Raw genomic sequence first — 13,513 nt, 5'->3', positions numbered from 1 at the left:
TGTAACCTGCTGTCTTTCTCTTGCTGCTTTTAGGATTCTTTCTTTGTCTTTAACCTTTGCCATTTTAACTATGATGTGTCTTGGTGTGGACCTGTTTGAGTTCAACTTGTTTGGAACTCTCTGCATTTCCTGGGCTTGTATGTTGATTTCCTTCACCAGGGTAGGGAAGTTCTCAGTCATTATTTCTTCAAATACTTTCTCAATCCCTTGCTTCTTCTCTTCTCCTTCTGGTATTCCACCATCTTATCGGAAGTCCTGAGAATTACATTTTTAATTCGACATCAGAATCCATGCAAAGAAGGGCTGGATGCCCCTTTAGAGAGACTAAAAGCCCTGGAAAGCAGATAGGATCGGGCTGCAGGAGTTCCCATTTCTAGAAAGAGGGGCATTGGTCAGCTGTAGTGATAGAGACAGACAGCCCAGGCATCAGCCCAGGTGCAGGGAGTCTTGGCCTTGGGACCTGGAATGCCTCAGTCCCTAAAGAGAGTTAGAAAACCTGAAGCCACCTACTGACTTCCAGAAAACTACTATATCATCAACATTGTTATCTGCTCCACTGGCAGCCGGTGGTAGTGCCAGAGGATGGCTTAGAGGGGCTTTTGTCCCCTCATAATCTCCCTCAGCCAACAGACAAGCAAAAAAGCAAAACAATGTTATTGGAAATGAGCAAGATTATGTGCAGTCTTAGGTAAAGGGTGAATCATGGTTTTTTAGAAAACGTTGTTACTGATCTGTAGTGTACAATCTGAGTGAAAGCTGCTTGCTGAGCAGAGCAGCATTAAGATGAGTCCTCTAGTTCCCCTCTCCCAATCAAACTGCCAGATCCAAGTCCTTACTGTGTAGAATATTCTAGTTACTGCTGCAGAAACTCTACATATATTATTTGATTTAATCTCCACAACAACTCTAAGAGGTAGGCATGAGGCTCCCATCTCTAAAGACAGTAGATAGTAGTGAGTCAGAGCATTGACCATTGACCCCAGGGCTCCCCAGACCCAGGTCAAGGGTATGTGTGTGTGCATGTGCGTGTGCGTGTGTATGTGTGTGTGAGGCTCTGGGCCTCTCTAAGTCTTTCTTCTCATCTCTGGGGGAAATACCCATTTAAAGGAGTTGTGTGCTGAGGCACGTGTCAACCCTTGTGAACAATGTCTGTCTTTGGCTTTCAGAGGGTCAGCTCAACTCCCTTAAAGGCCCCTTTGGTTACCAGGAAACTGGCCTTCCTTGGGCTACACCTTGAGCCCCCGAAGCTGAACTAAAGGTTGGGGATTGGAGATGATGGGTGTGCGGGCACCCTGCAGATACTCATGAGAGGCCGTTGTCGTACAGGGAATCAAGGACTTGACCCAGGGCACATTCCTAAGGAGGTTTTGATCTGTCTCCACAGACCGCCATAGGTGACACCCTGGTCCAAGACATCCGCTATTCTCCAGATACCCGAAAGCTCCTACTCCGGCTCAGTGATACTTACGACAGGTGAGCAAGATTTTTGGCTTCATCAGCACTTTGGGGAGGGCCAAGCACCCAGCTTTATAGCTGTGGCTTGGTCTGGTGGTGCTGTGTCCAGTCAATTGATGATTTATGCAGCCATAGAGTTTTGTTCTTGGATAGGAAGATATTCCATTTGCTCTCCCCTCCCCTTCTGATCTGTTTGGGCAAGGCACACCCTGGCCCGCTTTACAGAGTCTGTGGAATAGGTTTGTCCTAATCCATCTCGTTTATGAACAAGGTCATTTCTGGAGAACCTGCAAGTGAACACACAGAGTCTTCTGCAAGTGGAGAACACAGGGAAGGTGAAAGGACTCATTCTCACCCTTAAAGGAGAGCCTGGTGGGCAGACCCAAGCATTTGACTTTTACTCCAGATATTTTGCGCCATGGGTTGGTGTGGCGGAAGACCCTGTAACAGGTACTTTTTGACTTGGATCCTAGGGAGGGTTAAACAGTAGAGGAGGAGGATAACAAATGTTCAAGTGTCCTTCATGTGACCTTTCAGATTGCTTGGGTTTTGAGCTGCCTTTTTTTCCCCTCTCTCCCCCTTCCCCATTCCTTCACTAAGGTCTCATGTGAAAAACACAGAATTAAAAAGGCAGGATAGCAGGGTTAAACCTTAGTGCCTGGGTCTGCATTCTAGCTACCTAGCTGTTAATCTTGGGTATATGACTTAACTTTTAAGTTTTCATTCCTTCCTCTATCAAATATAGATAATAGCGCATAGGGTTATATAGACCCAATGCAAGTTAAGTGCTTAGCACAGTGCCTGGCACACGATAAGTGCCCAATAACTATTAGCTATTTTATTTATGTTTTAAAAAGATTTCTATTAAAATATAGCTAACACTATTAGTTATGTTAATAATAACAGTGAAACTGGCTCTCTGAGCCAACACTTCCAGATCTGCCATTTGCAAAATTCAGGGGCTGGTGTCCAGTGCATTCCCAAAACCTTTTGTCCTTTTCAGTGACCATCCAGCATGATCAATGATATCTAGATGAGATTTGGTTTCAAAGGATAAACTCCTGGGGTGCAGGGGGGAAACAGGAAACAGGAATAGTGTTGCTTTTTCTCCCCTCCTCCTTTCCCAGCCCTGCCTCCAAAGTGGGTGGGATAGGTTTGGGGACAGGGGTATTCAAGACCTTCTACCAGCCAGAAGCAGAGGGATGAAATCAAAGATGGGCAGAACATGAAGCCTCCTACCATCTTTGAGGAGAGTGGGCTGAGCAGCAAAAGGGAGCAATGCTTGATGAAGGAGGTAGTGGATGGGACGGTGGCCAGGACAGAAAGGGGCTGGACAGAGACTTTCAGGCTCCTATTGTGGTCAGATGGCAGGGGCCGCAGTGGTTTCAGGAGCTTGACTTATTTACCCTCTAATGGACAAAACGTGAAATTCAAAGCTCAGCAAGCAAGCACTTTTATTTATTTTTAAAAATTTTAAAAAGATTTTATTGGGGAATTGGGGAAGGGGAACAGACAAGTTGCTGTCCTTTTGTTCTTCAGTCTAGTTGTGGAGGACGTTGCTTCACTGGCCCAAGTTGGCACCATCATTGTGCTTTTCCCAGGTGAGGCAGATCGTTCGCCGGCCACTGGACAGTCGCTCACGGCGGCTCACGGCAGCTTACGAAAGCTCACACCCACTGCCGACCAGCCCCATTGCAGCCTGTGCCATCGCCGGCAACTCACAGCAGCCCAGCTCCAGGTCGAGCTGTTGTTCACCATCTTAGCTATAGAGAGCGCAGCATCACTGGCCCTCAATGTGGGATCTGAACTGGGGCTTGCTGCTCAGAGCTGGCGTCCCAAGCCAACTCTTAACCAACGTGCCACTTGGCCAGCCTTGGCCCAGCACTTTTAAAACTCAGAAAAGTGCCCGATGTCCAAACAGTCCAACTAAACCCTCCCCCATGGAAAAGAAGTTCTGAGCAGATTTACACATGCACAGCTGCTTTACAAAGGATTTAATTGGCACAGTGGGCAAGTTTTTTTCCCCCTATAATAATGCTTTTCTAGAATGGGAAGATCTTTGGACAGTGATGACCAACCATCTCAGTTTGCTTGAGACTGAGGTTTCTCAGCATACAGGACCTTCAGTGCTAAAACCGGGACAGACTCAGGCAAACTGGGATGGTTGGTCACCTAGTGTGGACCTCCCACAACATTCATAAGTTTTTCTGAAGGGGAGGCCTTTTCTAATCCATCTTTTTCTCCTCCAAAGACTTTTCTGTCAGTTATTACTTTATGTTTTGTTTCTTCATTTTAATATCTATTCTCTGATCTAAACCTAGGGTACAATCATGTGAAAAAATACCTCACTGAAATAAAGTCCTTCCAGCACCAAAATTCTGGGAACATGTGGTTGGTGGAAAATTCGGCATTTTGTCAGAGTTCCCACCTTTCCTTGCATGTGCATCTCAGGAGGAAGCAGATATTTTCCCATCAAAGATGTAGAAAGACTTGGGCCGGCCGAGTGGCGCGATGGTTAAGAACTCGCTTGGGATGCCAGAGGGCCCCGGTTCGGGTCCCACATATGAGGGCCAGTGACACTGCCCTCCACAGCTAAGATGCTGAACAACAGCTCAACCTGGAGCTGGGCTGCCAGCGACGGTGTAGGCTGCAGCTCCTGCTGCAGTGGGTTGCCATGGGCTACCATGTAGCCAGCAGCCAGCGTGAGCGGCCAGCAGCCGCAGTGAGTGGCCGTCCAGAAGCCGGCGACTGATCTGCCTCGCCCAGGAAGAGCGCAATGATGGTGCCAACTTGGGCCAGTGAAGCAACATCCTCCACAACTAGATTGAAGAACAAAACGACAGCAACTTGTCTGTTCCCCTTCCCCCAATTCCCCAGCACTGTTCCCATCCCCCCAATTCCCCAATAAAAATCTTAAAAAAAAAAAAAAGATGTAGAAAGACTTATGTGAAAGGCCTTGATTTTCCTACTATGGGCTTCCAATGAACTGGTAGCCAGGACAAGAATTAAAACCTGCAGTTTAATTCAGCCTTCAGAAAGTTAAGACATAGCAAACTCATCATTTGGAGGAGCTTATTCATAAGTTCTGTGTCTTTCTATCTCCATTCATAATTCCACACTCTGCTGTGGCTATGCTAACATAATGACTAAGTCACCTAAGGTTTAGTCAAGCTGGATGGTTGATTGTAATTGCTTATAAATTTAGCACAAAGCCACCCTGTTTTCTTTGGGATTGTACCATAACTTTTTGTTTCTTTTAAGGATCTGCACATACTGTTCTCAGCAGCTACTGGTCCCAGCAACTGGGGAAGAAAGACATGCATGGTAGGGCAGCTCTTATTCAAAATTTTTTAAAAATTTGCCTAACCTTAAGCTAGTATTCTTTCTCACATGTACTATCCATTTGAGATATAATACAATGTTATGTATCACCCACATGAAAATGAAAGCTTTTTAAATCCCTTTACCCTAAACCCTTTACTCAAAATATCCTCTATCCCAAACATCTTCTATCTTTGTCCTTCCCGACAGACATACTTCTATTCCAGTAAGTGCCCCAATAAATGTTGGATAACATTAACTAGCTGTGTAACTTTGGCCCAGAGAGGTAATTTATGATGTGACAAGTTGAGAATGGATGCTGACCAAGGTCCCTTATTGCTATTGCTAGTCACACGATTGAATCTGATACTCAGCAGCACAGAAAACAGGTCTCAGACAATGGAGGCTACAGCCCTAAAAATTAAAATAGGAGTCTGACCCAAAAGGCAGAATCCATACTTAGCGGGAGGGTTAGGCCCCTGTGACCCTGATTTGGGCAGCAGGGTGGCTGTGGGTTTTCTTTAGTGAGCCTAGCCACCCCCTTCAGCCCCGAGCTCCTGGAAGGTGGACACTGTGCCTCTTGTTTGCCTGACCCATGTGGTTGCTTGATAACTACAATGAGTGGATGGGACTCCCTTTGTCCTATTCAGATCTGAGAAGATCGGGCCTTCTCAGGAAGGCCAATGCCACCCCTCTGTCTTCTTACACTTCTAGCTCCTGCAGCTATCTTTTCACACATCCTTGCTTACTGCTACACAGAGCTGGGGAGGAAGCGTGTATCTGTGGGTGTATCTAGGGCATTTCAGAAGTGAGAGAGGAAGTGGCTCAGGAAGGGTAGGTGTGGAGGTTTGTGTTCTGTGGATCAAATTGCATTTGTGGCCCCTCAGTCCTCAGGAGATGGGGTGAGCTGGGCAGTACCATGGACAGAAGAAGGAATTTATTCTTTAAACTGACCTGGAAGAATTTTAGAGCTTGTAATGAGAGGTCTCTCACTATGTTCTGTTAATTAAAAAGGGTGAAAACGATCTTAATTTGTGATTCATTTTGTTTTCTTTAGCCTTTCAGTGTTCCTGCAGAGGAGGAGAGCTGGAGATTTCACTGCGTCCTGACGGACGTGTGGACATTAAGGGAGGCGCTGCTGTCGTTTTGGAAGGCACGCTCACAGCCTAGAGATGGTTGTGCTGAGATGCTGCTAACTTGAATAACTAAGTATTTTCTGTTTACAAAAAAACATAAGGGGATGCTTTTAGCAAAGTTACATAGTAGTCCACTTAGTCCTCACGTTAGAAATAGAAAAAGGAAGACATAATCATGGAGATCTAATAACACGTCCTGACTAATTAACTAATGGAGTTTTGGCTCTACCAGTGAGTGTATTTGAAATGTAAGTAACGAGTAACAAAGAATTATGTTGTCACCTTTGATTATGACTACCAATTACAGAATGAGGAATAAATTTATGAGGAATAAGATTGAACCATTTAAACTCAGGTGTTTCTGATAGAATATTTTGCAGCCATAAGAAAGACCCAATAACTATGTGGAAATATAGAAAAATGTTTCATGATGTAATACTAAGAAATAAAATTACAGTAAACTATAAAATGTTAGCAATACTATGCTTTCTATGGAGAATATGGATTTATGTGGACAAGGATGGGTCATGAAGATAGACAAGTGAAAACAGTTTATGTGCGGGGAATAAGATTGGGAATAATTTTAATGTATCTAAAAAATTATTTCCTTTATTGGAATACACTCATGTTTAATAACTAAAAAATCAGGACATATAACTAAATAAAACTCCAGAAATTAAAAAAAATGTGTGTGTATTAGTGTGGTAATAAAATTAAACACTAGAAGTAATGTAATACCCTTATCTTAATATATAGTTTTAGAGTGATAACTTAAAAGGGATTCTTCATTTACTTTAATAAAATAGGTTTAACATAACTTTAAATTCAGTTAAATCTATAATATTGAATACCTATCACTGACTTAAGGATAAGAACTTTTTCAAGTCATAAAGAATGTTTCTTTAAGGTGATCTCACTGATGGTAATACTTGGCCATCTCAAAAACTGCAAGCTAATCAGTTAGAAATTCCTGTATTTTTTTAAAAAAGATTTTTAAATTAAAATACAGCTAACATACAATATTATAATAGTTTCAGGTGTGCATCAAAGTTATTCAACAGTACCCACCTAGTACTATACAGTGTTATTACCACATTATTGATTTTATTCCCTATGCTAAAGAAGTGATCACCATGATAAATCCAGCAACCATCTGACACTGTACCACTCTATCATAATATTATTAATCTTTTCCACACTTTTTAAGTTTTCCAATTAGAGTTGACACTCAATATTATTTTATATTAGTTTCAAGTGTACAGCATAGTGGTTAGACATTTATATAGTTTAGGAAGTGATCCCCCTTACTAGTACCAGCTGGCACTATACATAGTTATTACCATATTATTGATTATATTCCCTATACCTTACATCCCCATGACTCTTTTTTTTTTTAAAGATTTTTATTGGGGAATTGGGGGAAGGGGAGCAGACAAGTTGCTGTCCTTTTGTTCTTCAGTCTAGTTGTGGAGGACGTTGCTTCACTGGCCCAAGTTGGCACCATCATTGCGCTCTTCCCGGGCGAGTCACATCAGTCGCCGGCTTCTGGACGGCTGCTCACTGCGGCTGCTGGCCGCTCACGCTGGCTGCTGGCTACACACGGTAGCCCATGGCAACACACCTGCCCTCGCTGGCGACTCAGGGCAGCCCAGCTCCAGGTTGAGCTGTTGTTTAGCATCTTAACTTTAGAGGGCAGTGTCACTGGCCCTCATGTGGGATCCGAACCGGGGCCCTCTATCGTCCCAAGCCAGCTCTTAACCAATGCACCACTCGACCGGTCCCCCCATGACTATTTTGTAACTACCAATTTGTATTTTTCAATATGTTCATCTCTTTCACCCTGTGCCCAATCCCATTCCCATCTATCACCCTGATAGATCTAGTACCTATCTGGCACGATATGTAGTTATTACAATATTATTGACTATATTCCTTATGCTATACCCTACAGCCCCATGACTACGGTGTAACAACCAATTTGTACTTCTTAATCCCTTCCCCTTTCACCCATCCTTAACCCCCCTTCCATCTTAAACAAGTCCCTCTAAGATTCCTTGTAATACTGGTTTGGTGGTGATGAACTCGTTTAGATTTTTTTGCCTGGGAAGTTCTTTATGTGTCCTTCAATTCTAAATGATAGCTTTGCTGAGTAGAGTAATCTTGGTTGTAGGGCCTTACTTTTCATCACTTGGAATATTTCCTGCCAATCCCGTCTGACCTGTAAAGTTTCTGTTGAGAAATCAGCTGACAATCTTATGGGGGCTCCCTTGTCTGTAACTAACTGCTTTTCTCTTGCTGCTTTTAAGATCTCTCTTTGTCTTTAACCTTTGGCATTTTAAGTATGATGTGTCTTGGTGTGGGCCTGTTTGGATTCATCTTGTTTGGGACTCTCTGCATTTCCTGAGCTTGTATATCTATATTCTTTGCCAGGTTAGGGAAGTTTTCCATCACTATTTCTTCAAATGGGTTTTGAATTCCTTGCTCTCTCTCTCTTCTCCTTCTGGTACCCCTATAATGTGAATGTTGGTACGCTTGATGTTGGCTCAGAGGCCCTCTAAACTCTCCTCAGTTTTTTGGATTCTTTTTTCTTGCTGTTCTGATTGGGTGTTTTCTGCTACCTTATCTTCTATATCACTGGTTCAGTCCTCTGCTTCATCTAATCTGTTGATTCCCGGTAATATATTCTTCATTTCCATTGTTGTATTCTTTATTTCTGACTGGATCTTTTTTATGTTTTCTATCTCTATTTTTATGTTTCCTATCTCTTTGTTGAAGTTCTCCCTGAGATCATTGAGCATCCTTATAACCAGTGTTTGGAACTCTGTATCTGGTAGATTGCTTGTCTCCATTTTGTTTAGTTCTTTTTCTGGAGCTTTGTTCTGTTCTTCTATTTGGGACATGTTTCTTTGCTCCCCATTTTGGCTGCCTCCCTGTATTTGTTTCTTTGTATTAGGTAGGGCTGCTATGTCTTCCGGTCTTAGTAGAGTAGCCTTATGTAGTAGGTGTGCTGTGGGGTTCAGTGGCGCAGTCTTTCTGGTCACCTGAACCACACTCCAGGTGTGTCCTTTGTGTGGGTTGTGTGTGCCTTCCTCTTGTAGTTGAGCCTTGGTTGATAATTGCACATCAATGGGAGGGACTGTCACTTAGGCTCACTGGTTGTGAGGACTGGCCTTGACTACAGTGGAGGAGTTGTTGTGCATGGGCTGACCCTACAGAGCAGGATATGCCTCAGCAGGACCCTGATGCCTGCCCAGTCTGCCCCTTGGGTGTTTCATTCTTGGAGGTGGCTGAGTAATGCTCCATCTCATTTTGAAGCTGGCCACTGAGGGCACCAGGACCAGGACCACCTTGGAGGGGACATCTGTAGGCCAAGTTCAGCCACAGCCCATATCCCACCCAGGACCACCCAGCAGGAGCCACAAAGAAATCTGCAGATGGTTGCTGCCCATGCTGTGCTTGGAAGCACCTTGAGAGGTCAGCTGCAGACCAAAACTGGCTGCCGCTAGTGCCAAGGTTAGGGCTGCTCAGCCAGAGAGAGGTACAGGATACGCTCAAGCCAGGTGCTGCTTGCCTGGGTTCTGTGAACCTTTGCGAGACCCTAAGAAAGTATGCAGCATGAGCTAAAGCAGGCAGTTTGTACAGAAAAGCCACTAGAAGTGGCTTGGGTGTGCCCGAAATTTGGGTGGGGCAGGGTCTCTCATTGCCAGGGCGGGGCAAACGAACTGCAGACACTCAGAAATGGCTGCCACCTGTGTTGGCAAGCCAGGAAGAAGGAGGGCTCAACAAAGAAGCAATGGCCTGGGGCGGCGGATTGGGGGAGGGGGGTTGTCACTTCAAGGGGTAAAAAGTATAACTATTGCACTGTGTTGTACAGCTGAAACTAATTTTTAAAAATGTGTATTTCATAATAAAAAATAAAGAAAAGAAAGGAAGAAACAATGGCTGGGCCAGCCGAGTGGCGTGTTGGTTAAGAGTTGGCTTGGGACGACAGCTCTGAGCAGCAGCGCCCTGGTTCAGATCCCACATTAGGGCCAGGGATGCTGCGCCCTCTACAGCCAAGATGGTGAACAACAGCTCGACCTGGAGCTGGGCTGCCACGAGTCACCAGCGATGGCATAGGCTGCAGTGGAGCTGCAGTGGGCTCCCATAAGCTACCGTGAGTGGCCGGCAGCCGTTGTGAGCTGCCAAGAGCCACTGTGAGCGGCTGTCCAGTGGCCGGCGACCAATCTGCCTCACCTGGGAAGAGCACAATGATAATGCCAACATGGGACAGTGAAGCGACGTCCTCCACAACTAGACTGAAGAACAAAAAGCATAGCAACTTGTCTGTTCCCCTTTCCCAATTCCCCAATAAAATCTTTTTTTTTTTAAAAAAGAAAGAAACAATGGCCTCTGCAAGCCCCTCCATCCAGGAGAAAGCCGCCGCCTCTCCACCCCCTGTTAGAAGCCAGACAACTCAGTTCCCCACCATATGTCCCTGCTGTCTCTCCAGCTGCTGCCCCAGTGCTGGAGCTCAGAGCAAGTGATTTCCATTGGTGGGTAAGTCTGCAAACAGTCCTTTTAAGAGGAGTAGCTAACACTGCAGCTGCCCTCCATCTCACTCAGTCACAATCTCCGCTGGTTTTCACAGCCAGAAATTATGGGAGCTTCTCTCCCCAGCACTGGAACCCTGGGTTAGGGTGGGGCTTGAACCTCATCTTCCTCTGGGGGTGGGGGAACCCCCACAGCTGAAATATCCCTCCCAGTCATTAATGGTCACACTTGGGTGTGGGACCAGCCCATTCTGCATCTCTGCCCCTCCTTGCAGCCTTGAGGTGGCTTCTTCTGCACATCCTTAGTTGTAGGGTTTCGGTTCAGCAAGATTGTAGGCAATTCTCAATGATGGTTTTGTTTCATAGTTTAGTTGTAATTTTGATGTGGTCATGAGAGAAGGAAAGTGCAACATTTACCTACTGCACCATCTTGGTATTCCCAGAAATTCCTGTATTGTTCCAGTTTTTTTCACTTTATAGCTACCATGTTTTCTATTTTTATTTTTGCTAAGGCATGTGAGAGTGAATTTATTATAGCTGTAATCTTGTGTTTCCCCTAATTTGCAATGAAGAAAATAATTTACTAGCTTCAGTGCTTTAACTTAGTGAGTAACCAATCATCCGCCACACACCACACAGCTCATCACAACTCATCTGTTGGTCCTGTTACCAGGGCCAAGAATCACTGGAGGGCTTTCACAAAGTGTAAGGTTTTCCCAACCTAGGAATGAATTGTATGAACAATTTTATACAAATGCATAGTTGAAAGGGTCTGAATTTCTGTGTCTCAAATGTATGCTAAGTTTTTAATAGCTATATTGGGGAAACAAGTCCCTAAGATGACTCTGAATTCTTTTTTTGCATAAAAGTTGTGATTTGAAGCATCTTAGTTGATTTTTCATCCTTGTTTTCAAAGTCTATATTTACTTTTGTAAATGATTTTTAAAAATTGTCCATTCAGCAGTGTACAGTTAAGTCAGAATAGTCAGGGCAACTGATTATATTTACTGTGTTTACTTGGTCAGCCTGCGAAGATTGAGTAGCCATAGTGGCCATAGTGCTCGAGAAGTGGCCACCAGAGAAGCGGGGGGGGGGCAGGCACCCAAATAGATAAACAAGAGGAAATGAAATGACACCTTTGGGTAGCAGGAGCAAAGAGCCTCTAGAATTGGCATACTGTGTAGAGTGAGTTTTCTGCTGATATGAGTAGAGCAGGTTTGAGGGTGCTTTAAAAACTCTAGTCCTGTCTTTACGCACATGGGCTAGTGGGAATGCCGGCCGGCAAGTGTGCGTTCACACACTCCTGGGGTGACCTCGTTTCTTTGTCTTTCCCTGAATAAACTGTTCTTTTGGTGGTAAAAACAAAACAAAACAAACAAACAAACAAACTTTAGTCCTGCTTGGTTTTTCCTTGCCTCTTCTCCTGCCCCCCTCATGCCTATCTAATCTTACTAAGAGTGGACATAAGGGGAAGTGGAGGGAGATGCTTGGAGAGGTATCCCTGTGCTCAACTGTAACGTTGCCGTTGACTGAAAAATGTGGTCCCAGCAAAGTCGGCATCCCCTGGTGTATTGAGTTAGGCTGGGTTATGCTAATATAGGAAATGACTACAAAAATCAGTGGCTTAATATACCAAGCTTTTATTCGTATTCATATTACTTGTGTAGCACAGGTCAGGAGCAGCTCTGCTCCTCATGGTCATGCAGGAGTCCAGGCTGGTTTTGCATTCTGCCATCTCAACCTGTGGCCTCCATGGTTGCTTAATAAGAGGGAAGAGTGTATGGAAATCTATGTTTTGGCTCAGAAGTGACAGGTGTCAATTGTGCTCACAGTCTATTGGGCCAAACTGGTCACATATTCCCATCTAATAGCAAGGGAGCAGAGAAGTGTGGGGAGCTCATGGATATACTCTGTGTACAGTAAATACAGCTGCCACACCTGGGGAAGATTTTTTAGGCTCCTCAGATGGTTCCCCCTCAGGTGGCATTAGTTGCATAAATTTATGACAGTCCAGGGGATCAAAAACCTATTATGGGGCCGGCCGAGTGGCGCGATGGTTAAGAACTCACTTGGGATGCCAGAGGGCCCCGGTTCGGATCCCACATATGAGGGCCAGTGACACTGCCCTCCACAGCTAAGATGCTGAACAACAGCTCAACCTGGAGCTGGGCTGCCGTGAGTCGCTGGCGACGGCGTAGGCTGCAGTCCCTGTGGCAGTGGGTTGCTATGGGCTACCGTGTGTAGCCAGCAGCCAGCATGAGTGGCCAGCAGCCAGCGTGAGTGGCCAGCAGCCGCAGTGAGCGGCCGTCCAGAAGCCGGCAACTGACCTGCCTCGCCCGGGAAGAGCGCAATGATGGTGCCAACTTGGGCCAGTGAAGGAAGGTCCTCCACAACTAGACCGAAGAACAAAAGGACAGCAACTAGTCTGTTCCCTTTCCCCCAACTCCCCAGCACTGTTCCCATCCCCCCAATTCCCCAATAAAATCTTTAAAAAAAAACACCTATTATGTAAATTACCAAGAGTGAATCTATCTCTCAGGAACAGATTCACATTAATCTAGCACATAGTGACTGATGTATAAAGCCAGAATACCAGTTGTTGTTTTTTTTATCTTAGAAGAGAAATGTAACCATGGAATGGATTAGATCAGAGTATTTTCTCATTTGCACATCTGTTTGGAAAGCCAAATTATAATCAGAAAGCTGCTTGGTGATTATACAGCTAAAACAAACAGACCTAAATGGCAGATGTCATCAAGACATGATAAGCGTCCCCACTTACACAATGTATTAGAATCCCACATTCATACTGCATTTAATTTACTTGAATCTAACCATACACACCCTAGGGGCAGGGCCAAATGTGATTTTAGTGTTGAAATATATTTATTTTTGAAATAACCATGGTCCCTAATTCAAGCCAACAACTTTATCTAGCACTTGTTCAAACAGTGATGTGTTCCACCGCTGGAGAAAAACCTGGCAGTGTTGGGCTTGGGCGCTAGTATAACTGTCCCCTATACTTTATAGGTAATTTACATGATTTCCAAGGATATGTTTGACATTACT

At 44.7% G+C, this 13,513-nt stretch overlaps 1 protein-coding gene across 3 annotated transcripts in view; it reads left to right on the top strand.

Annotated features, from left to right (window-relative positions):
* Nucleotides 1-6,074, top strand: part of PBLD (phenazine biosynthesis like protein domain containing) — a 31,566-nt gene extending 25,492 nt beyond the window's left edge. For all 3 annotated transcript variants that reach the window (XM_019624909.1, XM_019624918.1, XM_019624899.1), the window contains 4 exons: nucleotides 1,385-1,473; nucleotides 1,727-1,905; nucleotides 4,717-4,779; nucleotides 5,834-6,074. In XM_019624909.1, the coding sequence (XP_019480454.1) occupies nucleotides 1,385-1,473; nucleotides 1,727-1,905; nucleotides 4,717-4,779; nucleotides 5,834-5,946 (444 nt within the window). In that variant the 3' untranslated portion in view covers nucleotides 5,947-6,074. The remainder of the gene's footprint in view (nucleotides 1-1,384; nucleotides 1,474-1,726; nucleotides 1,906-4,716; nucleotides 4,780-5,833) is intronic.
* The last annotated feature ends 7,439 nt before the right edge of the window (nucleotides 6,075-13,513 follow it).

The sequence above is a fragment of the Hipposideros armiger genome, unplaced genomic scaffold (genome assembly GCF_001890085.2).
Source record: "Hipposideros armiger isolate ML-2016 unplaced genomic scaffold, ASM189008v1 scaffold_15, whole genome shotgun sequence".
Taxonomy (NCBI): domain Eukaryota; kingdom Metazoa; phylum Chordata; class Mammalia; order Chiroptera; family Hipposideridae; genus Hipposideros; species Hipposideros armiger.
Note: the sequence above shows the minus strand (reverse complement) of the source record. Positions and strands in the feature narration are given on the sequence as shown.